The sequence below is a fragment of the Takifugu flavidus genome, chromosome 7 (assembly GCF_003711565.1).
Source record: "Takifugu flavidus isolate HTHZ2018 chromosome 7, ASM371156v2, whole genome shotgun sequence".
Lineage (NCBI taxonomy): Eukaryota > Metazoa > Chordata > Actinopteri > Tetraodontiformes > Tetraodontidae > Takifugu > Takifugu flavidus.
In genome coordinates, this window is record NC_079526.1 from 9,633,594 (window position 1) to 9,660,842 (window position 27,249).

The 27,249-nt window shown below is 46.3% G+C and overlaps 1 protein-coding gene and 1 long non-coding RNA gene across 5 annotated transcripts; both read right to left on the reverse strand.

Moving 5' to 3' along the window:
* Window positions 1-270: 270 nt before the first annotated feature.
* On the reverse strand, window positions 271-18,166 carry LOC130529267 (uncharacterized). 4 transcript variants are annotated; one of them, XR_008951529.1, is made up of 4 exons: window positions 17,806-18,166; window positions 7,780-7,918; window positions 5,477-7,268; window positions 271-4,685 (listed from the first exon to the last, which is right to left on the reverse strand). It is a non-coding gene; the product is annotated as an uncharacterized LOC130529267 (long non-coding RNA). The 4 variants fall into 4 exon arrangements; XR_008951531.1 differs by lacking the exon at window positions 17,806-18,166 and adding an exon at window positions 13,084-14,205; XR_008951528.1 differs by lacking the exon at window positions 17,806-18,166 and adding an exon at window positions 9,330-9,423.
* A 2,037-nt stretch (window positions 18,167-20,203) lies between these two features.
* her6 (hairy-related 6) lies at window positions 20,204-21,951 on the reverse strand. The gene is made up of 4 exons (XM_057038903.1): window positions 21,627-21,951; window positions 21,419-21,514; window positions 21,218-21,305; window positions 20,204-21,056 (listed from the first exon to the last, which is right to left on the reverse strand). The coding sequence occupies exons 1-4, from the start codon at window positions 21,732-21,734 to the stop codon at window positions 20,515-20,517; spliced, it is 834 nt and encodes a 277-aa protein (XP_056894883.1). The 5' UTR covers window positions 21,735-21,951; the 3' UTR covers window positions 20,204-20,514.
* Window positions 21,952-27,249: the final 5,298 nt, after the last annotated feature.

Consider the following 27,249-nt stretch of genomic DNA (forward strand, 5'->3'; position numbering starts at 1 on the left):
GAGGCTGCGTTAGTCTGCCCCCCATCCTGAATGACCTAACCCCCACCCCCCACGCCATCCTCCACATATGAGACTGATTTGGATTTGCAATCTGGCCACTGCTCTGCGCTTTCCCCCCTTTTTACACACATCAGACTCCCCAAGCACATGGAGTTGCACCCAATCATGCTTGCACACATAAAGGAAGGCTGTAGATGGGTTAAGGTAATGCAAAATACAGTGGCGAGCTGGAGAAAAGCATACTTGATATCTACATTTAGTGCATGTGTGTGTATGTGTGTGTGTGATTGCAGACATGCAGTCAGTCCCCTCTGACAATTGCTTTTGTGCTGCGAGCAAATATGGCCAAGCCTTTCCAACGGTTTCCTCACCTCCCCTTCCAAAGGGGAAAGAACAAAATGTGATGAATAGAAAGAATGGTGTAATATGGAGGATTACACCCCTGCTTGGAACTGCAAAGTAGCTTTACTGTAAAGACAGGAAAAAAAAAATACAATCTTGATGGTGTTGCCGACACCTTGCATCACATTTCCCCTCTGTTTAAGGGAGGATTAAGGCCAGGAAGAAGAAACTTGGCAGGGTGTTTGCAGCCTGACCACAGAATCACAGTATTCTTCTGTTTGTGGTGGGATCTGTTGGGCCGCTCAGTGTCTCGCAGCAAATGGAAGAGAGCGGAGAGAAGAAGGCTGTGTCAGAACCTATAAAGTTTAAAGACATATGCACACTTTCAGTGCATCTCTGAAGCGCTCGTGAAGAATTCCTGCATGAGCTCAGTGCTCTATCTCAGTTAATTCTCTCTCAGCATCTACCTGAGTGATGAAAAAAACATTAAAAACCTTTAAAGCAATGAAAATTATCCTTAGCAAATGTAGAAATATAAAGCCCATGTATTCTTGAAGAATACACTGTATAGTGTACTATAGGAAAGAAATTCTGTTCATTTTATTATGGAGAATGCCCCCCCTTCTCTCGGACACACATACACAAACATATTGTCTCTGGCCATTCTTTTGCAATCCTCCTCCTCACTCCATCCACCCGTCTCCCACGAGGAGCTCTCGCTCCAAGGCTGGGGTGCAAGTACTTGTATACGAAGATTAAAAAAAAAAACGTTCACCCTGATGCTGGAAAAACTGACACCAAAAAAAAAATAAAAAAAAAATGCAGGAAAGAAAACGTTAAGTTGAAAAGCGAGCATTTTCTCTCGCTCTGAGCTCTCGGTCCTGGCTCAGAGCATCCCTGGATGCCTGAGTCTTTCATCATTTGGCAGCCTGGCTCTGCAGTTCAGTTTTACCTCCTGGCTGGAGGCAAGTGAAGAACCACTCGCTCTGCACGCAGCAAGCGAGGGACTGAAGGGAGTAGAGACAAAGACAGAGACAGAGTGAGTGAAACGCTGTCTTTCATGCAAAAACAACCTCCGGAGTCATTCATGGCCACACATGAGCCCTTCTCTCTTTATTCCACGCGTTTCCTTCAGCTCCTCCATCTCCGTTTGCTCTATTTTCTGATGTGTTGTTTTTCCCTTTTTCACCAGCAATAAAATACTTGCCATTATATAATCTACAGTAGCAGATAGCTCCCAGTGATAGAGATGTTGAAAGCAAAATCGGGGAGATGTGTGCAAGGGAGGTGGAACAGAGTGACCTTTGACACCGTCTTTTAGGAAGGAAGCAAAGTCTTGCTGGAATCATTGCTCAAAAACCTAAAAACAAGCGTGTTCTCAGTTGTGTTTCCTTCGTAGGCGATTTCAAAGACACCTGATACCCTGCATTGGCCTTTTCCCTCAACAGCACTACTCCAGGCCATTTCACCTTCGCCTGTCTTCTGTATTTTTTTTTCCCAAAAGTTAACATTAAAATATACTCTGTTCAATACAGCACAAGTATGACACATACAACATTTGTATAACATTTTCACATTCTGTGTACCTCTCTTTCCAGTAATTGAGAACTAGATCACACAAATGACTAATTACCCAATTGCATGCACAGTTGAGAAACCTGTAGGGGAATAAGATCACAACCTCCTGCCAAGCGAGTAAACTGCACCAACAGCGCAGAACAGTGCTTAAATGCTCTCCACTGCTGGGAGTGAATGCAGGTTCCCACAGGGCTTGATAAAGCACCCCTGCCATATGCATTCTTCGACTATGGATATGCCACCATGAACAAGACACTTGGGCATGTCAGGCCAGGCTAGAGGAAGACTGATGTGTCATTAAGGCTGCAGGCCTTCTCCTGCAGCGAACTTTATGTTCCTACTGTGGCAGCACAGCGGGACTTTGCTGGCACCCCGCTAAGACTTCTGGGAGCCATGGCATCTGGTGGAAAACCTTTTTCCCATTCAGATTCATTGGACCAAATAGGAAAATGCAAGTGCAAATACACACACACCAATCGCAAGATATATACATGTGTAGGCTTCACACACACACACACACACACACACACACACACACACACACACACACACACACACACACACACACACGCATAAAGACTTACAAAAGCCTGGCGCAACATGGGTGCAATTTGGCCCCTGGGGATCCTGCCCGCCGCCCACGGCCCCTGCTGAGTTTGCCCAGTGGGAGCTCCAGGCTAACTGCTAGCTGCACAGTGGGGTGTCTAGGGGACGTGATCTTGCTAACTATAAGGCTACAAGTGGTGTGGCGACCATGAAGGCCTTGTCCCTCAGACAGGCAGCAAAGATCGACTGTTTCTAAGGTCTGTGAAGATGCTCTTCGACATAGGCGATTGTGACGATTTCTTTGCTGTAGCTTTTCCCATGGCCTTAACCTGACGGGTCTTGAGAAATTATTTCAGTGCACTTAATCATCGTTTTCATCCATAAAGGCCCATGAAATAAAGTCTATGCTGAATGGACTTCAGTTGTCTGGAAGCCGAACAGATGTGTCATCTCTGATCAGAGTTAAGATAATGTGCTCAAGTTCACAGCAGCAAGTTGTTGACGAAATATGAACGGAGAAAAACGAACTATGTTTAGCATATAAGAAAATCCCTGTCAAGCTATTACAGCTAAATGTTTTCAGCACATATTTGGAGGGAGAACATAGCAAACTGATTTTCTTTGAGTTCACTATCATTTTCAATACAATAGCAGCAAAAAAAATCAAGATGTGCAACTAAAATTCAGCAGTTTCCATCCTTAGATTGTGTAAAAGAAAGAAGAGAAACTTTCTTGTTAAGCATCTGGATGGTGTGAAGTGTCATGGGAATATTTCTAACTAGCAGTAAAAAAAAATTCAACGAGAGACTACTTGACATTAAAAATGAGTGTTTATACATTCTGTAGGAGCTAAATGTATCACTGGGTTATGGAAGATTGCAAATTGGTGTGTATATTGTGTGTAAAGATAAATTGTTTCCTGATCTTTCCTGTCTTAAACATCTCCCTTCCAAGGGTTATTTTTATTAAATCAAGAAATGGCAACAAAAAAACAAAAAAACTGGAAAATGATTTAGATCTAACATATGAAAGCAAGCAAGTTGTTATTTATCTTCGCCTTCAGAGCATAACTTATAAGAACTGTGTAGAAATGTAGATCTTGTAGAGATCAGAATTGAAATCTTGCGTGAATGTAAACATTTTAAAACTATATAGGATGTTGCATTCTACATTGCAAAAGAGCTGCATATAACTACATATTACATGCAAATGTTTATGGCAAGTTGGAAATAAGTTGTAATCCTCTTGATACTGAATTCAGAACTTTACTGGGAGATTGAAAGATTCACTAAATTAGTTCTGAATGCCTTGGTCCAAAAATCTGTGAGCCGATTTCCTGATGCCAAGCATCATATCGCCAGAGACGATTGGCAGATGATTGATGATCCATCTTGTCATGGCCACAGTTACCTGCCATAGCTCAGAGAGGACAAAACCTTTGGGTTGGGCCAGAACTAACCTAATTCTTGTCATCCGCCCCTTTGCAAGGTATGGGAAAAATGGCCAAGGTTGAGGAGTTTTAGAGATGAGAGAAGTGGGACTTGAATGGGACCAAAAAGAGAAAAGGACTGAAAGGAAAAGGAACTTGGTCAATGGGAAGGGGGCAGGAGAGGCTGAATGCACCATTGCGTTGTCTACAGTGTTGATATTTCCCTCAATGGTCTTTTCTAAAGTGAGCGTTTTAAGCAACCCCGACACACTAAATTTGCCCTTTGTGCGTGGAGAGGCCCCTAGCTGTCGTGATGCAAGGTGAGGAGGCACAGGGCAGATGGAACCTGCTTGTCACCTCAATGGTCTCTATTCTCCCCTGTATGCCCTCCCAAGCCCGACCCGCCCATTGCCACCATTCAGTACCGCTTCAGTGGGAATGTCCAGGGACCCTGCACTTTGGGACAGCCCCATATAATGAGCTCCTCTGGATGGCTTGAATGTGGCGCCATTGTTCTTCCAGGGGCCATTAAACCACCTCCTGGGCAAACAAGAGCGTCCCTCTTCCTTTATGAGGCCTAAGAAGGCAACAAAGAGCGGAGTCATTGAGACACAGAGGGGCCGCCCTTTGTTTGGTGTCCTTTTTGCTGCTCCTCAAAGCCTGGGCTGGGAAGGGGAGGCTCCGGTTGGTCTTTAGCGCTCCTCATATCACCACAATCCCTTGTTTGGCCAAAGTGGAGATGTGAACTTAATTGACTTGACTGGCCCCAGTGCATCACACGGCAAATAACCTGGAGGAAATACAGAGAAGGTATTGTGCATCAGGAAGAAGTTTTGGCTCTCCTTACGGTGGTGAAAACCTGTGAGGAAAGGTTTACTGGCCCTGCAACGCCAGCTAATGAAGCCCTGGAGGATTTTAAACCCTCTGATTTCACCTGTGAAATATGGCGGTGCAGAAAAATGACAGAACAAGAGTACAAAACCTGTAAAGTAGTCATGAATGAAGAATGAAAGTGCTAATATCACAGCAAATTACTGTGGACGTCTGCCTGCAGTAACAAAATCACATAGGCTGCTCCCAGACGACACCTAGCGCTTACATAATACACCTATATAGAAACCTTTACAGTATGCTTTTGTTGTTGTCATTGTTGATACTTTGGAGGTGCAAAAAAAAAATCGGTGATATGTCTCAGCTGTTTTGAGATGCTCCTTCCCTTAAGGGGTGCTGAGATCACGGCAGACCAAATGGGGTCTGCGCATTGCAAACAAGACTTGACCTCAAGTCTTTTCTCTGCCCACTGTCCTGAGCTGTGTCTGATTAGCAGAAGGCAGGTGCTGAACACTGGACTCCTGAGGAGAGGTTAAGGAGAGGAGTCAGCACCTCCCCTGGTGCTTCTGACTGGCTCTCTGCCACCATGTCATCCATCCTGTAGTCTAATCGAGTTATCATATCAACAAATCTCCCATCAGGGGCCCCGCAGCTGACACTCCCAGAAAGAAACACAGTGGGGGCCGACAAATTTCTAGCAGCAGGATGCAGGCGAAAGGAGCCGGCCTGCCACACAGCTATGAAAGGTACCTGCAGCCGGCGGTCAAGCCTCCCCGTGGGGACGCTACTCACGCTGGGCGCCACGCTGGGGCGGTTATTCGATTAGACTGCGGGATATGTGGGCAACTGCATTCTGCAGCCCTGCAGCTGAGTGAACCACCCACGGAGAAAACTGTTCAAGTTACCATGGGGAGAGAGAGCAAACAGGCCGGGACTTTTAAAAGAAAAGCATCACAACGTATGAAAACTCATAGATGCGTTGGGAAAGAAAGTGAAATCAGGATATTCCTTGCCTCTTTTTACATGTACGGTAGATGTTGCCGCCAACAACTCTGGTTTTTGGTCTGTCGGCAGCAAAACTCAACAGGCAGGTCCTAAAGTTCACATCAAATCTACCAAAAAAAGAGAGAGAGGATTTTAGTGCCTAAGAATGTACGTTTATAAAGTTAATGGTGTGCTTTAAAACAGCTTTTAATCCGTCATTTACCGTGAATTCCTGTCTGGAACGTCAGACAAACATGCACAGTCTCTTACGTTCACTGGAGAGAAACACTCAGCTGGGGGTCATTGGGAGAAAAGGGTATCCACGCTGGCCCGAGAGTTGACCTGCCACTCCACTGCTACCTGCTGCTCCAGCACAAAGGAGCCCCTTGGCGAGCCACATCGGGAAGAAAAGCCCGGCGGAGAATGAGTCAGCTCCATCTTCTCAGAGAAGAAGACTCCCGTCAATCCTCCATGACCACTCTGTCTTCCATGAATACTATTTACGCAACGGGAAGTCTTTTCTCTAATAGACCCCCCGCCAAAGGTCCCTCTTCTTTGCCGCGCGCTCTCGCCACATTCACAGGGAACCCTCTGCTCCTCTGGGTTCTGTCTCATCTTTTTATCTGCTAAACCAAGAGAGATGCTCCCCAAGCATTGCAAATCGATTAGGGCACTGAACATTTATTACAAGAAGGCTGGAGGTCTGCGCGGCTCAGAGACGAGGGAGCGTGCTGGGGAGAGAACATCACACGGGACGACTCCTGCGCGTGTGTCAGTGCTGGAAAAGTAGGGCAAGCTACAGAGAAGTTATGTACGATTTAGATGACATATTCAATAATATCTCAACCATGGGAAGGCCTGACCTTATTCAAGCCATAGGAATCCGTCTTTATTTACAGACAAATCGGACATCTGGAAATTGGTTTTATTAGAAGAGATAAAAATGAAAATGGGAATATTTTGACATGAAATCGGCATTAACCTGGCATTATTATGGTAAATTATCTTACTGCTATCAGCTAAAGCATACAAATAAAAATGTGCAGAGGGAATTCACAGACCTCCTAGATCCACAAGTTAATTGTTGAATCTGGGTTTCAGGATAAATGTTAAATGACTGCAGACCCTCTGGACTTTTAAATATGCCCCAGAGACATTACTAGTACTTTTTCCTGAAAATAAAAATTCAAAACTCCTAGTGAGTCAAGAGCAATCATTTACTCTGCCAATTACCTTGCAAATATCTCTCTCTATCTCTCTCACACTGTCCTAGATTGGTTAATAGATAATAATGTGTTTACATAACTCTATGAAGAGCATCAGAGACTGAAAAAAGAGAGGGAAGGACTTCTGGGGTGACCCCGGTCGTGGCTGACTTTAATCCCGTCTGAGGAACCTTCCAATGGGACAAAGGGATTTTGAACAGCAGGATGCCACGGCTGCATTTCTCCCAACGCTGGTGCCGTGGGGTTATGATCAGAACATCAGTGTGGCCCTGGGAGCGCTTGCTGGGAACGACGCAAGCTCAGACCCACGCCAAGCCGAGGCTCTGCCAACCCTTTGAAGAACAGAGAGCGGGTGAAAGGGATCACAATGAATACCTTAAAAAAAAACCATTCACGCAGACCTTGAGAAGCACAGGTTGCCTCTGTGGTCGGTCCTACTCTGTCATCCTCCTCTTTCTGCTCCCTTTTTTTCACCTTGTTCTAAGAATTTTGCTGAAGTCTGCAAGTTACAGCGAGGCTACGCACAAAGGACGACAAGACGGGGGGCCGAGACTTTTACACAACAGCTTTGTCACAACTGGCGTGGCCCAGACCTGGCCCGAGACGCACTCACCACTTGGCTAATAGCCCGCATCAGCAAAAAGACAATAGAGAGACTGCATTTATTAGATTTAATGGCTGACTGTGGTGAAGAGCGAGGTCCAAATAAAGTCAGGGTACATTGATGGAGCAGCTGAGGTTAGCTGAGGTTCAGCATCAGACCAATACCCAGGCGTGGAATAATTAACCAGAACCAGCTATTAATCTTGACCAATGACAGTGCCTGAAACAAAGGAGACTGACCAATCATTGATAGTAACATCCATGCTGGGGACCTCCACTCACAGCTGTGGGACCATCTCTGACAGCAGCAAGGGGAGGACCGTGGTGCTTTTTCCACAATGCATCACCTCCAGGAAACCTTGATGGATGAACTGCAGCTCTGGAAGAAAAGAAGTAGAAAAACAAATGGAGGAAAAACAGCGGGAAAGAGCTTGTTTTTGTTAGCTTTTGCTGACGATGCAGTTTCCTTGTTTATGTTAACCACGGAAAAGACAATTTTTAAAAACCTCTTAATTTTGTCTTTGTTCCATGAACAGCCCGAAATTGGCCTGATCAGCTGAGTTTTCTGTTTTGCATTTTGGCAAATGACGTACTTCTTTTCTCCTATGGCCAGCTCAATATAAAATAAATAATCTTTTCAAAGTGTTAACCAATAAATAGACACACAAAGCAGAATATTGTTTTATTTTAAAAACCAAAATAATGGTGAGCAAAGGCAACAGCAGCAGCGGGGTTATAAAAATCCACCTATGGCCCAAATCTGCACATGCAGCAAATGCCCAGCAGCAGCTCTTAAGGCCCCCACTCACACATAGGTTTGACATATAAAAACAGAAAATGAAGTCAGTAGAGACAAGTTCATCAATGCAGTATGTACAAAATATTCAATTTCACATATTGGGACCCAAACCACATGGGAATATTTGATTTTTTTCTGCTTTTGTAAGCACATTTCCTTCCTCTTAAGTAGAACCACTAGAATGCTTACAGCTAAGAATCACACTAAACTGCAGTTTGTATTAATTTTTCTATATTTAAAAAAAAACTAGACTCAAAGAATGTGACGGAGGGGCTTTATTCCCACAAATCTGCTTGACATCAAACTGTCGCAGCCCTTTGAGCTTTATTTATGCTACATTTAGCAGTTTGTTGTACACATTGATTAGAATGCAATTTTGTCAGTGCCTGCTGTCCTGTAATTGTGTTTGAATCTAATAAAATTAAGTCTGATGAAAGAAAAAAAAAGGCATTACCATCATTATACTCAATGAACTGGAAAATTTGCTTAATTCACTATCATTACATTTCCTCACATATTAATGCTAATTACAGTGCTACAGTAGTAAATATGAGCAAAATACACCCATGTCAGATACTGTTTAGACTGATGATGAAGGTGGGGGTGGCATCTTTGGGCTGTTGTAGACTACTCAGGGTTGCTGGTACAGTATGTGGCAGACCCCTGGCACACATGCCAGCTCCACTTTCCACGCTTCTCACTCTCCCGACGCTGGCCACCCCTTGGTGCACCAGCCCTCCTCCCCTGTGCTGCTTTGTGCACCCGCATAATCTTCCAGCAAAAAAGGAGACGACGCAGGTGGTCCCGTCCCAGGATAGGCTCACCTCCCCCGCCATCCTCTCTATCCTGCCTCTTCTTGTGTTCCTACCTTGGCTGCCTTCATCCTCTCCCTCTTCAGTCGCTGGCGTGGTGATACAAAGAGACACCCTCTTGGCAGAGATAAACCCATTTTAGAAATGCTGGAGGGTGGGGGGGACCTGATGCTACCCACCTTTCCTTCCCTTCTTCACCCCCTCTCTCCTTTTGTCATGGGGAGAAGCATGCTGCGCTGAGTTTCAAGCACCATTAGCGCTCCAGTGGTGTGTGTATTCTTGTGTGTTTGTTTTTGTTCGGGTGTGTGCATGTGTGTGTTGAGTAGGTCCAAACCCCCAGACCACGCCCCCCCGCCCCCCACGGTTCACCAGTCAACCACATCCATGGGAAAACAGAGGGGGCAGGTAGAACAGTGAGGGACATTTTCAGAATTCTTTACAGATCAGTAAATAAATTCAACAACAAAATCTCAAAAAAAAAAGAAAAATTCAAAGGCGGAGCATTTTGCTGACCCTCTGATGGCAGCTTACAGTAAACGAATGAAGCCACCCATTTTCTTTAATTGGCACTTGAGGGAATGATGCACTGTTTAATATTTAATGTTAAGGAAGTATATAAAAAAAAAAACTTCCCCCCAACACACACGGTTTCACTTTTACTCTCAGACCATTCTTATCACACCCATCTCTTTTCCTAAGTCAGACAGAGAAAATTATCTGGTATTCCCCTTTGGGCATTCCCAATCATGCCATCAAAGGCATGATGCAAGGCCACTACAAAATGGGAGCTATTATGGCTAATTAGCCGCTGCCCTTTAAAGCACGAGGACCTGCCGGCTGCCGGGAACCTGAGTGTGTGTCAGAGCAAGTGCCACTGACAGCTCCCACGCTACACTGGAGAAGGAGGGAGGGAGGGAGGAGGGAGGAAGGGAGGGAGGAGGGAGGGAGGGAGGGAGGAAGGGAGGGAGGAGGAAGGGAGGGAGGGAGGGAGGGAGGGAGGGAGGGAGGGAGGGAGGAAGGGAGGGAGGGAGGGAGGGAGGGAGGGTTTTTGAAGATGGGACAGACTGTGAAAAGCGCTGGAAAGGGAGCATTTATTCTCTTTCTAAAAATGTTTCCTGTTCATAATGGAGGAACCGGGGGAGTAAATAAGAGAGGGGCACCGGGTTGGAGAGGAAAGTCAATGAAAGATGAAGGAGGAAAATTTGGGTGGGTTTTATGACAGTGAGCTGCTACATGATGAAAGGAGTTCCTTGTTTAACCTGCCAGGATTCACATACAGGCATTCTTCAAGTTCACCCAAGCAGAACTCTCTCTCTCTCTCTCACACACACACACACACACACACATGCATGGGCATGACATTCACTTACACCCATATATATCCTCTCCATTCTACCTTGAATTTATCGCACACCTGAAGGTCTGCCTGCTGCTGCTCATCTGTCATCATTCTCCTACAGTTAACACAAACTTAAACACACACCCACGCACACACACACACACACACACAAGCGTGCGGTTTTGCACATTAACGTACTGACAGCTAGACACCTCGTGGCCTCTGTGGCTGGTAGATCTGCCCGTCTCAGCCTGTATGTGCAGGTATCAGTATGCGAGTGCCACATTTTCACTTTCTTTATTCGCTCCCCAATTGTTCCTTTTCCATCTTTCACTTTGTAGTTGCTCACAGCGAAGGCTTACCAAGATGTATTGGACAGAACAGAGATACATAGACTCTCAGGTGCAAAGAGGAATAGTTGGGGTGGCTGGATTAATGTCTAAAAGGCACTACGCAACAAACTATTTTAGAATGTTAATGGTCCAAAAATGCTTGTTGCTGCACCCACGATTCTGCATTTTCGGCCCAAGGGCTGGCGGGAGGCATGAGGAGGGGGTTAGAGGTCTGGCATCTTTTCACACATCTGTGCAGACATAAAGAGAAAACAAACCTCGGTGTCCCCAATCGCTGAAATCTAAAACCTCTGCCTGATTTTGACTGTGGGACGCGGCGATGACCACCTGTTCTCTGTATTTCCCCCGTACTTTTGTCATGGGCTTTGCATTCTTTTAAACTATTACAGCGGCCTGATGAAACTCAAGCTTTTGACAGTTTCTGCCTCACTGGCTCATATAGGAGAACCTATACGGTCCCTATTGTGTGCATCTGCCTTCGTGTGAGGGAAATTAGAAACAGAGAGAATGGGCTATCTTGTAGGCTTCTATAGGTCTTACAGTTTCCGCATTATTATGACGAGACTTGCTGAATGATGCTGGGCTGCGTTTTCTGCTTAAACAAAAGCACTGATTTACAGAGGGGGCCATTCTTTGTGCCAACCCATTGAAATAAACTTGTCATAGAAGCATTTATTGAAGGACTTTGGGGGTTTTACCAGAGTGAGTGAAAAGAGCTCCTTATACATACAGGTTCCATCGCCCAGCTATAAAAACTGAGGGGACAGGAGTCTCATTTATGGGGTAACATGGTTACATTTTACTGCTCTGTGGCGGAGGAGGCAGAGAGGACGCCTTTTGTTTGCTGCACGTCTGGGGGAGACAATGATCCAGGCGTGTGGAGTGCAGGAATGTCCTTACTGTAGACACTCTCGGAAGTCGGGTTTGAGTGCGTGTCTGTCTGTTGCTTTGTCCTCCTGTCAGTGTGTGTCCATTTTCCTGACAGACAGAACTGTGGGAAAAGTGCTCTTACCAACAGCGCCCATTGTCTACCTTGCATTATTTTCGGGGCGAAATAGATGAAATAAATTCAACCCAGCGAGGCCCCGAGACTCGCTTACCTGATTCACTTCTGATTAGCCTCAACCTGGCATGGCGGAGCCATCGAGGAAGTAACACAATCACAGACAGGCCTCGCACAAATCAGCAATATGTGTTCCGTTAGAGGCGAACCACTGTCAATGTCCACACATGGACTTTCATAATGGTTCCTGACTATTATTAATGCAAAACCATGAAGAACCCCTGGTTACATCCAAGGGTTGCCATAAAATATGTTAATCAAATCGAACCCCTGGGGGCCCCTCAAAAGGAGCTTTAACACAAATTGAATGTCACTGATGGCTTTGGAGGAAGGGTCGGTCTCCGAGGGGGGGAGGCCCCTAACCCTGTTAGTCACACGGGCCGAGGCTCAATGATGCTGCATATTTCCAGTCACTGTCAATTACCATGATATCGTCTATGGAGGGTCGTACGCAGCCATCGCTCCGGGGGCAGAGAGAGAGAGAGAGAGAGAGAGAGAGAGGAGAGAGAGAGAGAGAGAGAGAGAGAGAGAAGAGAGAGAGAGAGAGAGAGAGAGAGAGAGCACTATGCAACAGGATCTGTGAAGTAAGCATGTGGGACATTCAAAGTGGGTCTGCAAATGTGTTGTGTCTACATCTGTCTGAAGTGCAGAGGTTTATTCTAAAAGAATAGGCAGCTGTATTTCATCACACGTCAATCACAAGCCCAAGTGGTTTATGATAATATGAATCCAATTACTGTCTGTTTTTCCCTCTTAGGAAAGAATTACAGATTTACTGTCTGATATTTTCTGCTATTCTACACATCAGAGAAACCAACTAACAACTCTTCATCATTTATTTGGGATGACATCAATGACTCATGAGAAATACCACACAAATTATAGTTTGGTTGGCTGAACTGTGGAATGTAATTTTACTTGATAATGATAAATAACCTTAAGGCAATCTCTTAAAGTTAATAGAATCTTTACATTTCATTGCTGCATAAATTGCATCATTTAGCAACCTATAAAGGACATTTTTGGTCGAAGTCAAGTTCAGCCAGATAAGACAAGATTTGAGATACCCGTTAATTACGCTACTGTGTCCAAAATGAGGAATCTAACACAGTGCAGCCATGTACAGTTAGTAGCACTGAGGAAAACAATATTCTTCAATATTCTATTCAGAAACTCACCACCTATTCTTCTCTGCCCACTCTTTCTGGTTGCTCCATAGCATCAGGGATAATCGTATTGGAGCTATTTCCTAAAGACCTCGAAAAAGCCTTCCAGGATGCAGATACACACAAAAACACACACTCAATTGTCTCAAACGTGATGCAAACTTGAGCGGGGATAACAGGGTCTGGTGGGAGTGTGAGAATACACTTCACAGAGGTGAAGTTTGAGGTGGGTGGCATGGAACACACACAATTCACCGGCAAACACTCTAAGTGACACGGACATACTCGTCATTGTGCTCGCCCTCTAACAATTACACACACTCGCACACACTCGGCTGGTTTTGTCTCTGCAGCGTCTCGTGGTCCTATCTTTGCAGCCAGCTCCTCCACAGCTCCAGCCAGTGGCTCCAAAGAGGGAAAGAGGATTAAATGTTGGTCCACGTCACAATTTAGGCTACAGTCTCAGGGATGGAACAGAGGGAGGTGGGATAATGCCATTTCATGTCTCCCAGTGTCGGAGTGATGCAATGTTTCTTGGCAGCGGAACGCACAAGGGCAATGAGGGGGAACAAATGGAAACCAAAGTAAAGTCCACAAAGCTCAAGTAAAACCACCTGACTGAAACAATGATGGGACAGCAGAAGAGCAGGTGAAAGAGAGGAGAGCTGTATATGTACGTAAATCCCTGCAGCTTCACTGGATTGGACGATTAAACAGGACAAATATTAAATGTATGCAGACCAAACCTGTTACATTATGAGTGAATGCTTCAGAACATTTTTTTATTCCATCAAGGCACAAAGGCGACTAAACACAAATGTTGCAAAGGCAGATTCTCTCTGCGGGCCATCACAGTTGCAAAGCCTCAAGGCCCTTCATATCAGGCTGACTGGATGACTGGCTCTGACCTGATGACCACTGGGATACTCTACAGCACCCCCTATGCTTCTGATCAGGAACAACTTGGGGTAAAGAATTGATCGATGATCCATCATGAAGCATAAAATTATGCAATGGTCTAAATTGCACAGGGCACCAAAATGATTGGGTCATTAAAAGTAATTTTAAATAAGCTAATAAGCTAAGCTAATAAGCTGTTTTCATTCATTGACTCATTATTTGCCCTCAACAAAAAATGCACAACTGGATGGTTCTTATATAATAAAGAACTTTGTTAATAAAAGCAGCCAGTTATGAGTATCAAGGGGACTATCAAGTACACTATCATCAAAACAAGTTATTTTAATATTAAAAAAATAAACAACTTGTTCCCCAAAGTCTCCTACATAACGTCAAAGGACATATCCTAATATGCATGTGGACAAAATAATGAAATCCGCCTGAGTGAAAAGTGTGTGAAAGAGCCTGAAAGTCTCTGACATTTTGCAGCAATCTCAGCAGGACTCCTCATTTGTGGAGGAAGACATCATCGCATCCTGTGCCAATGTGTGAGCTAAGACACACTCCCTTTGTTTCTATATCAACCTCCGTCCACCAGAGCCCACACTGGCTTATGTGTGTGGCCTTTGAGTTACTATTACATCATTAACACCATTATCATGGCTTTACTACAACAACCCAGTGTGCTGAAGCACTGACATCAAACTTACTCCACTGGGGGGAAGAGAAGCTGGAAATCCAGACTTGTTTGATGTAGTCAAGGGTCAAAAAATGTGGTTCCTCTTTACCTTCATCTCAGAGGGGCTGTTAAAAAAATAAAAGCATCCACACGAGGGCAGAGCTCATAGATCATGCAGCCAAACAGCATGTGAGTAGAGTGTGTCAGGGTTGAGTTTCTCTCTCCCGCTGGACTTCATAAGTCTCCTCCGGTCATGTTAGTTGATCTCGGCCTCACTTCCAGGGGCACCCACACAGCAATGATAGGGCCGGAGGAAATGAACCAGCTGCAAGCATGCTGAATAAATGCATAATATGGATTAATTTACTGACCCACACATTCCCCCCCACACACATGGGATCCAAAATGGACTGTTTCGTATGCACACGAAAATATCACGGCAATACTGTAAACCTGAATAGCCATGTTAGCGGCTGCAGAAGCCACTGAACCATTTGTCATATTGGTGGACTGAAACACAAGTTAAAACGAACAAAAACGAATTAATGCTAGTCATAATGGAAATGAATGAAGGGCTTATCTAGAATTATTCAGTGCAGGAAGACCGTAAACGAGGATGTTTTTTGATGGAAAGATAATATTTTAGACACTGTAAATAGCATGAATATAATCTGATGGTGTTTTAACTCTAAATAGAATATTATGACTTGCGATTATTTGCGCAACAAGGGAGAATATTTTTAATCAGAATAATCACTGAGGTGTTGTGGATCATTTTATATTAATACCGCAGAATTACCATTTAATATAATAACGTTTGCGTCACATTTACACTTTAAGATGGAAACACTTTAGCGAAAAGAAAACTCCTTCCTGCTCGTTGTGCACTCAATCTTCCCATCGAGCGCCTCGATATGTTGCTTAGTCCATGTTTATTTATTGAATTGCTGCTGCCAAATGGTTATGGAGCGCCGGTCCTCACCACGAGTGGGACTGTGAATGTCTTCATTGCATTGAAATGAATTAATCTGGATTAACACATTCACGGTCCAGAATATATGATATTGATGAATATATATGATATTCAAACTAGAATACAGGATTAACTCAAATTTAAATTACTGGTTGTAAATCAGAACATCCCTCAATCAATCACCTGTTATTCATCCTATTTCTGTCTGTACTTAGAATCAATCATCACCAACCTCATAGAAAAAAAACTGGGATAAGTGACGGGCAAAGTGAAATAAATCTATAGTTCCCATGACTACGACCCTGTGTTTTGATCTCTATGAGGCTTTAAAAAAGCAAGTTATCCCTGTTTTTATTCATCTGTTTTTGTTTATTTTCAATATTGAGGGCTCCGCCCCTGAACGTGGCTGTAAAGGATGAAAGCGGGAGGCTCAGAAGTGCTTCTTTGTGTTGAATCAAAAACCAAGCAAACTGTCACCGTTGGCAGTTGTTTGGACGTTAGTGTGGTGGGAACTTGTTTTGGGGGACTGTTTATTTGTTGTGATGGTCTCTAAGGGAGGTAAACCCTCCCATTCGATTGGCTTGGGGATCCAGAGTAGCTGGAGGACAGGTCATACAAAGGCTCTGTGTGACGGGGTCATCACTGTTGCCGCCCAGACTCGGGGACGTGCCAACTTCGTAAATGACAGCCTGGTATGGTTGCCATGTTCTGCTCTCCTCAAGTCACCATGCCCTCAAACCATCCACCACATCCCATCAACATGTTTTCGAACCCTGTCTGGGAGGACAGGCTATAGGAATGTAAAAGATCACTTCTAAAGACTGGGAACTATAAAAGAAACAATTATCCGGCATCACAGGACCACCTTAACCAGATTTTGTGGTTGTGGAGAGTAAGTAAGAGGCTGGGCTGGTGAGAAACACCGTGGATTTACATAGCAGTCCGCGACTTCAAACGAGGTGTTTGACATTTGAATGGGCTGGTGGTGGGAGCCTCTGCTGGTGTTTTTGTTGCCATGCAGGGTGAGCCAAGGAAAGTGGGCACGCACACTGTTGGGATTTGTATGCAGACAGCTTGTCCTGTTTACGAGGCTCACAGGTTACCATAGGAGCCCCACATGAACTCTGTGTGTGAGACAAAGAAGGAGTACGGGAGGGAAAGATGGGAGGGCTGGGAAATGGACAAATAAGAAAGGGGGTCGCCCGTGTAAGTTTACAGGCTGCTAGAAGTGGACAGAGCAAGTCTGGGGGGGTAACATGCATGTAGAGTGGAGTTCATCAGACACAGCTAGCTGACTGCTTTCTACTACTCTGCTGGTCTCATTATTGGAATAATTGACGTCCATCTTTAACATGATGGATGATAAATTACACTGTAAAACATTATTGGTTAACAATGATTAGCGAACATACTGTTTCCCCCTAGCATCCAGACGCGTAACTAAGGCCTGGCAGAGGCACTTCACTCTGCCTGTTTTGTTTTACTCCTGTGACTTGCATGTGAGGTCAGCCTGATCTGTGTCATACTGGATTCTGTTACCACCAGAGTCGTCAAAACTAAACGCGTGGATATCTTCAACGTCAGGCCAAAGCAGTCATGGGTTCAGAATGGGAGTAGATAGTGAGCAGATTCAAGACCTTTTGTAAGAATATCGGCTGAAATGGAAATCTAAAATTGATGTTTAATTTCCTTAATGTGGCAGAGAAGATGAGCCCAATTTAGCTTATACGCGCACAGATCCTTTTCTCAGGCTGGATGATGGTTTTAATTAGCTAATCAGCTCAGTTCAGCCGGCGGCCTGGTGCAGAAAATGAATATTAAGAACAAGGCTCAACTTCTGAAAATATCTGACTTTAACTGTCAATCTTGAGAGGAGTAAATATTAGTCCAACACTCCAGGAGTCGCGGGGGAAAACCCTTACCTTCTGACATGTAACACCTGTCTAAATGAGTGCATGCTCTGGAATGAGAGCGTAAGCCTCTGGGACCGAGGGAGGGAGGCATGTGATTGAAACTGTGCACGTGTACATGTTTATCTGTGCAGACATCCAGCCAGGGTCACGATGGATAAACATTAATTGCAGATTTACTTGAACTTTCCACTGTATTGTGCTCACACATACACACGGATCCACTTTGCCCACAGTGATCCGGAGTCTCTCTCCTTCCTCAGCTTTCCTACCTTCCTGTCTGGATGCGCCGTTCTCCAACTCAATGGCGGTTACACAGTCTATTTCCAGGCTCGGGGCCCAGTGCCGAGGCAGACGGGCAGGCAGTCAGTCAGGCGGTGTGGTGGAGGGTAGTGAGGTTGATGCGTGTGTCAGAGAGACGCTCTCCCACATTCCCCCAGCGGCTGGCAGCAGGCCGGGCCTGCGTAGGGGGTTCGCCTCTTTCTCACGACCTCTCAGGTTCCTGCGCTCATCTGGGAGCTATTCATTTCCTGCCAGAAAACAGCCTTCCTCTGCAACTGCAGGGAGGGGGGTACAAGGGAATGGGGCGGAGAGGAGAGGAAGCAGAACAGTTTGGCTTCAAAATGAGTCCAGGGCTCAGTACAGCAAGCCGTGGGCTTAAATCATAAAGCTCACGCTTGTCTGGGCTACAATCAAAGACAGCCCCGGTGACAGGCGGAGAGAGCGAGGGTGAGAGAGCAAGACTGTCCATGGGAGAGAGAGGGAGCGAGTGGACCATATGGTAGCACTTAGGGAGTCGAAGAGGAAGCACAGTTTTTTCCCTCTGCTTTCGCTCTCTGCCTGCACGCGGACTGTGGGAAAAGTTAATGGACACGCATGGCGGCTAACCCCCTGGTCATGTTGTGACATGTGTGCGGTCACTCCGGCAGCTTGGCCACTGCACTGGGTAATTGGAGAGGCTCGTAAAGCTGTTCTCCAGAGGCGACCAGACCACTGAAGATGTTAGTGGGGGTATGCGGGCTGGGTGGGTATGTAAGGAGAAGAGGAAAGGGCGGTGTGGTGGCGGCGGTGGTCGGGAGGGCTCGGCAGCTGGGTGTTGTCCGGTTTCACACCACGTGCCTCCCAGACGTCCCACGTCCAGCTGTGGCCTATAGAGCTTAGGGCAGGAAGCCCGACACTGGCCCAAGCACAGCTGGAATGCTGTGGGAATGCTGTCGTCGTGTGTGTGTGTGTGTGTGTGTGTGTGTGGTGTGTGTGTGTGTTTACGTGGGGAAGCTCTGGCTAACAGGAGGCCGACTGTTATCCAGTGCGGTAGGCCTTTCTGTGACCCCACCCACAGGCACCCCCCTGCCCCCCTTCCACAGCCACCACACCCCCCCCTCCTACCTCACCCGCTCACGCCCTTTGGCCGTGCATGTCCTCACGCAGCACCCCCCGCAAAAAGTGCACAAACGATGTACGCACGCACAGGCACGAGCACACACATGGCTTCGATCAAACAGGGATGCATGGACCCCCTGTAAAAAGGTGTGATGGAAATTCAAAATGATGGCACTTATCCACACTTTGTGCCTCTTAGCACACTGATAATTGCAAACACCTGCACCCCCCCCCCATCCCTCAAAAACACCCCCTTCAAAGCAGGGCCACACTGGAATAGCTGGAGGGGGCGCGCACACCTGGGCAAAGCAGAGCGCTACCACATGGTTCAGTGGCGATGTTTGGAACATGCTGCCGCTGGCATCAAGGAAATCCCTCTAATTTGACTTGAATATGCAGTTTGCAGTTCCGTGCTGTCAGGACCTAAAGCAACCAATATTAAAGCTGAGTGAACTGTGGAAATGCTCCTGGTGATGAATCATTGGACTCTTTTTAGCTTCAGCTGATGATGGGCCATCCAGCTTTATGCACTTAGCAGTGAGATACATGTGAAGAAAAAGATTCAAATGACAGACATTTGACAGCTTTATGTCTCTCCAACGAAACTTTGTGAATCAAACTGAATCAACATTGGGTCTACAACCCACACTGTCTCTTAGAAGCAATCACTGAACATTCGACTTAAACCTTGAAGTAATGTCCAACGTGTTTTTTTTCAGGACACAAACAGATCCACCTATAGTTGTCAAATTCGCGTAGATACGAGCCAAATACAGTACGTCGACACCAAAGTGCAATACACGACTGTGCAGCTAGGTGGCGTAAGTGGCCTCTGTAAAGGCTCCAAAGTGTCCACCAAGACCGAAATCTCCACCAGTCTCCTGAGTGCCACAATAGAAAATCAGAGTCAAGAACCTTTTACTGAAAGCCTTACTGGTCGTGCAGAAGCAATATGAGGCCTTTACGGGGCGAGAACTCATGTGTTTTACTCCTCAAAGCCTTTTCAGAAGCATGAGCATTTTCATAGAGATCAGAGAAGTTTCTGCACAAACTTTGACCCGTAAAGCACGCTGACTGGAGGGTTTTCGCCACTTTAAATGCACCGTATCAATACTGTTGGCTCACCCTGTGTTTTAACAGGCTAACAGGCTCATTTTCATTGAATTGGCATAAATTACTGCTTAGATGCCCAGACGAACATGCGCTTTTGAAGTCATCTACTAAAAAATCCTTTTTGTGCTTTACGCACCTAAAAGTGCACATGACTGCAAAAACGTATTAACAAAAGCATTTTTTAATATCTTTACAAATTTATTTGTCTTCCAAAACGAAGAACACCATAAGAGCATTGAACATATCTTTGGCATCACACATTAAATTTCAAATATGTAAAAAAAAAGCAGTGAACGGACTTCCACAATACAGATTTCGTTTCAATATGAACTTTACTCCCTCGTTAGCTGTACAAATATAGTGCATACTCTTTCCATTTTACAAGAAATAGTTCCAAAACAACTTTCTAACAATGAACAAAAAGAGAAGTATTAATTTTCATTTCAAAGTCTTTCTAGCTTTTTTTTTTTGTTTGTCTCAAAACTTTTTCACCAGGGTCGCCAAACTGAATCCGTGTTGCCCGACGGGGCTCCAGGGGAAACCGCAGCCGGCACCGGAACCGACGTGCCGACGTTATTGGCGTAAACCGGAATAACGGGGCCGTTTGGCGCAAACGCCGCATTGGGTATAAGGAAAGCAAATTGTCCGTCTGTGGCAGGCACAATCTGGAAACCGCCGTACACTTTGGTGGCATCTGAGGGTAAATTGGCGGGCGACGAGGCTCCTTTACAGGACACTGCGTTCATGGGAAGGACCTGCGGGGACGAGCTGGGAATCTGCACCATAGACTGGGCGAAGGAGGGGTGCGTGGGTCCGGCGGCTGTTGGGATCTGGTGCTGGTGCTGATGCTGAGTGGGATAATTCATGGCGTTGATCTGGGTCATGCAGTTGGCCAAATGTCCGAGAAGCCGCGTCCTGACCTCGGTGTTTACACCTTCGCATGTGGACAGGAACCTGGTGACTTCATTCATGCACTCGCTGAAACCGGCGCGATATTTTCCCAGGACAGAAGGGTCGGTATTTAAGGCAGCTGCGGGAAAGGGAAAAGAGAGGATTTTGGTCAAAAGCCCATAGAGCACGGTCCATTTGATCGATGTTATCCATAAACCTTTGCCAAGCTAGCGGCAGGACTGCTAAACGCGTCCGCACACGAACAAAAACGCACGCCCGTGGTCGGGAAGTGTTACTCACCGGTCATTTGAGCCCTCTGAAGGTTCCGAAGATGCTTCACAGTCATCTCCAGGATGTCCGCCTTCTCCAGCTTAGAGTGTCTGGAGCTCTGATGGTTAAGGAAAGGAACACATCGTTAGGATTACGCACTCGCTTTCTCGCTGTGTGACGCGGGGGATTTTGCAAATCTATTAATAACCGAGGTGATAAGTGAGTACTTACATCCTTTTTGAGGGCATCCAGGATGAGGGTTTTCAGCTGGCCCAAACTCTCGTTGATTCGGGCTCTTCTCCTCTTTTCCATGATTGGCTTTGATGACTGAAGATAAAGAGCAAGTTGTATTAAATTTCGCGCATTCGAGTTTACGTGGTTTTCATTTAGACCTGCCTCTTAAACAAAGAAAGCCTCTTAATACTGGCTTCATACAAACCTTTCTGTGCTCGGAGGCTGTCTTGGGTTTATCGGGGGTTGTGTTCATGCTCGCCGGGGTTGCAGCAACCGGAGAGGAGGACGTTTTTTCCATCATGTCAGCAGGCATCTTTTAATCGGAAATATCCCACAAAAACACAGTAAATTAGGATCCACGGGTGCAGGACTCTGAACACGTTCAGCTTTAAGCCCCTGTCCCTTTTATTTTAAAAAAAAATCAATCCTGAGGAACGTATGTTGTTAAATCCGTCAGAGCGACGAGCAGTCAGCAGCGGCGGCGGCAGCGACCACGGGCGGATGCAGACTCTCTCTGTGCCGCGCTCCGCGTGTGGCTTGTATTTATATCTCGCCCTGCACGCGAACGGCTCGTGTGAAACTTCCCAAACTTTCTTTCCCACAGTAACTTTCCACCAATCAGGGAGAGGGACACGCGGCCCGAGGGAGGACGGCTCGTGGTCGGCGCCCTCCCATTGGTTGTTTGACAGCTCGAGCTGGCGGCCAATGGCGCGAGGCCCGGGTTCAGGGCAAAGCCAGGGAAACCGCCTTCATCCTTCAATCATCACACCGTTTACGTCTGAGCGCCGCGCGCCGCCACCGGCAGCGGACACGGGGCCATTTATCCAGCCTACAAATATCATAATACCACTACAAATAACAATAAGAAGGGTAATAATAATAGTAGCTTCAAGATTCATAACTTCTATCAACATCAAAAATAAAAATAAATGCGGACCATAAACAACCAATGCTGACAGTCAGTAAACTGGCATCCGGTTTATCAGAGCGGGCCGTCTGCTACAAAACTTTTTATCTTGCTTTTTTACGGTCCCAGAGTAACCTCTGGCACACATCCGCCTAATGTTACTTATCAGTGAAGCTCCCAACTTTGTGGTCCAACATGTTGGCGTTTAATCATGCGCCCGGTGTTGTGAATGTGAAGCACGTGCCAGGATGTTTTATGAGCGTGGTGGTTGGAGGTTTGGCCGCCGGGCTGCCGGGGGGCCGCCGGGCCAGGGAGGAGGTTTGGAGGAGCGAGGGGAGGGTTGGGTATGCGGTGGCGGCGGCGGTGGTTTACATTAGAGGGGAAGGTAAATAGCAGCTGCTGTTTTAAAAGCCTGGGAAAACCACGCCCACAGCGAGAGCTGGATCGGGCTTCCTTATCGGAATGTGAGCCAGAGCAGAGATATTTCTGCGCAAAGGAGCGCTCACACGATCACGCCGCCTCCTCCTCCTCCCCATCGACCCCACAAACGTTCAAGGCTTTTTTAGATTTCAGGTCATAATTTCATTTCCTTATCTTTATTGCCGCCAGAGAGACGCTAGTAAAGAGAGAATGAAATCGGTCCCATAATCGTAACCATAAGGGTTTTATTGAGTGACAGCAGCTCGGTCAGTTGTATTTTTTAAATGTTCAGGTCGTGCGACTGTGGCGACAAGTAACATTATGCTTAAGTGTTTCAGACGCAACTCTCATTTTGATTAAAAAAAAACAACCCTACTTTTTTACATCTATTCAACTTATTTAACAAATTATGTTAAGTTTGTTTCTTCCAGTTCCGTTCATAATTAACCCGAATAGCCGTGTTACTAGCGGATGTTTAACCGAGATAAAAGTCGTGAATATGCTTTGAGATGAGGCGACACACCTATAGCTTAATATCTTGAGTAAACGGACGTCATGCATGGCTCTCCTCTGAGCTCACACACCTCCAGCTGCTGCCGAGACCGCGACACGTGGCGCGCAGACGACCGGGGGAAGGCGCTCCTCTCGCCGGCTTGCTGTCTGGATCTGCGGGGCGTCGCCGGCGGCTGGCCGCAAGATCGTGAATTTGATAGGCAACGGGAAGCTGCGCAGAGCTTCCATATCCTAACAGGAGAGAGATTACAGATACGGTTTTAGGTTCTCGGCGCATGAGCGCGCAGCAATAAATCACCGGGTTTAAAAAAACCAGGCGGTTATCACGAATCTCTGATGTTGTTTTATGTCATGAGTTCACACGTGGGCACGACGTTTAAGCGATGTTTCATTCTAGATACAAGACTGTTTTGGGGTCTGGTTAAAATGAGGCATAAGCTGTCAGCCTGGAGAAATGGCAAGTGGGGACGTCAGTGGAACCACACGCGCGTCTTGCGCGTAACGGCAAACTTTGCAGTTGGCAGGAGGGAAGCCGGTCTGTACATGCGCCTAAACCAGCTAATCCTTCATGCGCAACAGTGCTGCCTCTGTCAAACATCACATCAATCGCATGTGTTGTTTTCAACTGAGCACCTGAGTCATTTTCTCTCCCTCACAATAGCGCTGACAGAGTTCCAAAACAAACGTATTGACGTGAAGCAGACGGAGCGCAGGTTTGGAAACGCGCTCCGCCTGAGTGGCTTTCTCACGCTCATGTTGCAAGAGGTCTCTGGCGGTGAACTGAGTCACGGAGCTCTGGGTCCCTTGGTCCCTCCCTTTCCTGAGCTGAACAGCCTCCCGGGCGCACCTGGCTGCCGTCGTCCCCGGAGTGTTACCTGTTGCTATGTCTCCACTCCTCTAATCAGCAGAAATCTGTGGGAAACAGGCTGACTGGCAGGCGACACGGCCCTTGGTTGTAAAAGCTTTTCATCATGAGAGATATTTTACTGATGAAAACAGTGGACAAGAAAACAAACCAACGTGATTATTTAACTTTTTTTTTTTAATGAAGGCCCCTCCAGATTTCCGCACTCCTGTTGCCTGTTGCTGTCCTTTAACAGACATCCCCCCTTTTATCTTTTCTTTTACGACACCCTACCCATTTATCTCCCTCTTCCTCTTTTTTTCATTCCACCACTCCCAGACTTTCCCAGGACCCATATCTTTATTGGGCCTTTTCGACCGTGGACCTCCACACGTTGCAATAATGCAGCAATAATGCAATTAGCCCAGGAGATTGCAGGGGTACAGCGTGTGTGAAAGTGTGAGATATTGCGCTCACCAAACAATCTGGCCCACTGTCATCCACTGATCATGCCTTAATGTGTAAACCATTGGTGAACACTGCTGCTGCCAGCAGCCACTCCTGGTGCCATGGGGGTGTGAGTGTGTGTGTGTGTGTGTGTGGGGGGGGAGCTTAAATGTCTGTGCTAGCGTTTAGGTTTTATTACTGGCTGGCAGGAGGAGTGGGAAGTATAAGCAGGCACAGTCAGACAGGCTGCGAGCCAGCCTTGAGGTGTCATGTGGCCGCTGCTGCCAAACTGAGGGTGGCACTGTGCTGACACAGCCTGCTTTCCCAAGAAGCTGCCACATAGTGGTTGACTGACTTGAGTCATGCGTCGGTTCGTGCTGTGATTAGTGCGGTCAAGAAGTCACCAGAAATCCTGAGTTTCATGGACAAGGCTTTTAAACGGCCATGTGAACCCCCGCTGCTGATTTCCGAAACCACAGTGAGGGCAGAAGCACAACAGAACAACAGCAAACCCCCAGACGAAGCATATTTTAATAGCGACAGTAAAAAACCCAGATGCAGTGTTTTACGCTCATGTGAAGCTGAAACCTCCACATTGTCCCCGCAAGGATACTATAAACACAGCAAACGTTGTGGAAAAAAGAAAAAGAGATGCTAAAGGTCTATTGGGCAACTTTTATGTTTCCCCCTGTTGCTTCATGGAGACTCCCTGTTATCAGTTACATTTTGGGCTGTCGTCTTCAGGCACGTGAAGATGCACATGATACATCTGCTGACAGCAGGAAGCAACACATGCATGAAGAAATCCCCCCCACAGAAACTGTTGTTACATTAAATTACAACAAAAAGATGAAAAACACAACTGGCACACACAGAAATGTATTGTGATCAGAAATCTGCTGTATTTTAAACCCTCACACAGGCAGCATTTGCCAAAATCTGTGCCATAAATAATTAAGTCTTAACAAGTGTGGCATCTGGATTAAACAAAAAGCTACTAAATGAGCGCAACACATCTGCCTACATTTGCTTGTACAAAGTAATAAACAGCATCCGCAATAAACACTGCTCCGCTGCATTCGGAGTCTCTGTAACACCCACAATCAGTCAGAATGAAGTGACCCATCACCTAAGTTGCTCGCAGTGGGAGCGCGGGGTTACAGCAAACAGACCGCTGTGTGAACACGATAAGCTCTGACAACTCACAGAAAGCGCTAAACGATAGCAGAACTGGTCGTTACCGATTTTGGAGTGTGCGCGAGGGAAGAGGGGGAGTGAGCGGAGTAGCGAGGGCGAGTGTGTGCGAGCACACATCATCCCAGCGTGCCTGAATGTGTGTTATTAGTGGAAAAGGAGTAGGACCTGTGCTCAGCTGCTGTTAGCGAGGCCAGCCAAGGCTTGGAGAGCAGGATCAAAGCAGGGACAAAGAGAGAGAAGGAGAACTGACAGATCCTCCGAGCAGAGAGAACAGAGAGAGGCGAGGAGAGAGGCGATGAGGGGGTTTGGAGGCTCTCCAGATACAACCGCACACATCGCTTACCTTCGCTCACACACTCGCACTGAGATGCCTGAAGCAGCCTGGGAGCAAGGAAAACAATAAGTACAGTGGATCCACTCGTACGCTTTCTTTTTTTCCTCACACAAATACACACAGAGAGATCAGCGCGGGTCACTCTAAGCCTCGCAGACACGGGCGCTGGGGTCCATTTTGGCTGGCTTAAACAGACAGAAATGTTTTAAGGCCTCGGTGTTGGGCTGTAGACTGAAGCCTCCCAAGGCAGCTGCCATTGCCCCCTCCACTTCTCCACTTCAGAGACCAAAATGCTCACACTTCCTAGGGGTCCTCTCTCTTGCACTGTCTCCCTCTTTCCCCCCCCCACCCCTCTGATTTTCCATCATGCGCGCCGCTCCACCTTCCCTCTCTTGCTTCCCTCCATCCTTTTTTCATTCCTGTTCTCTGATGCCTCCTGGAGCAGACCGGTGCTATTTGCATGTGTGGGGGAGGAAGTGTAGCGTGGGAGGTCAGGGGTCACGGTGAGTCAAAGCCAGCAGCAGTAGAGAGGAAATGTTTGGGGAGAAGACCAGTGAGTTGGCCTAGGTCTCTTGTTAGCATGCCTGAGGCTGGAGCTAACTGGGAATACAGCTGCTTCTGCTGCCGGTAATGGTGCGGGTGGTGGTGCATCCATTTATTGGATACAATGTCTATAGACATATTGGTTCACAGAACCTAAACTGTAATATCAGAGTCTGTTTGCTGAAGCAACGGTCAGCAGGAATTTACACAATTCATTTAATAATCACAGCAAAAGACCATAATACAAGATTTCCGATGTCACATGTGAAACGAGGGGTCGTAGAAGTGATATTGTGGTTGAACGGAAAAGAGAAGCCAAAAACCTGAGACAAAGCACACCGAGCGAATGGTAAAAGACAAAAGTCCAACCAAACCAGTGTGGCCAACCCTGCTCATTCAATATTATTATTATCATTAACCAAATGAGCAGCACAATGATGTTGCTGAAACAAATGTTGACAAAGAAAATCATTAGAATAACCACTGTGAGTTGCCTTAAATGTGGTATTGTTTCAGTGAAAAATCATCAAAAGACACGACTATAAACTTTGTTTTTTTCCAGCCATCTATTAACCGTTGGGTTTCAATAACACCTGAGTGGGGGAGAATCTTTGAGTGTCACT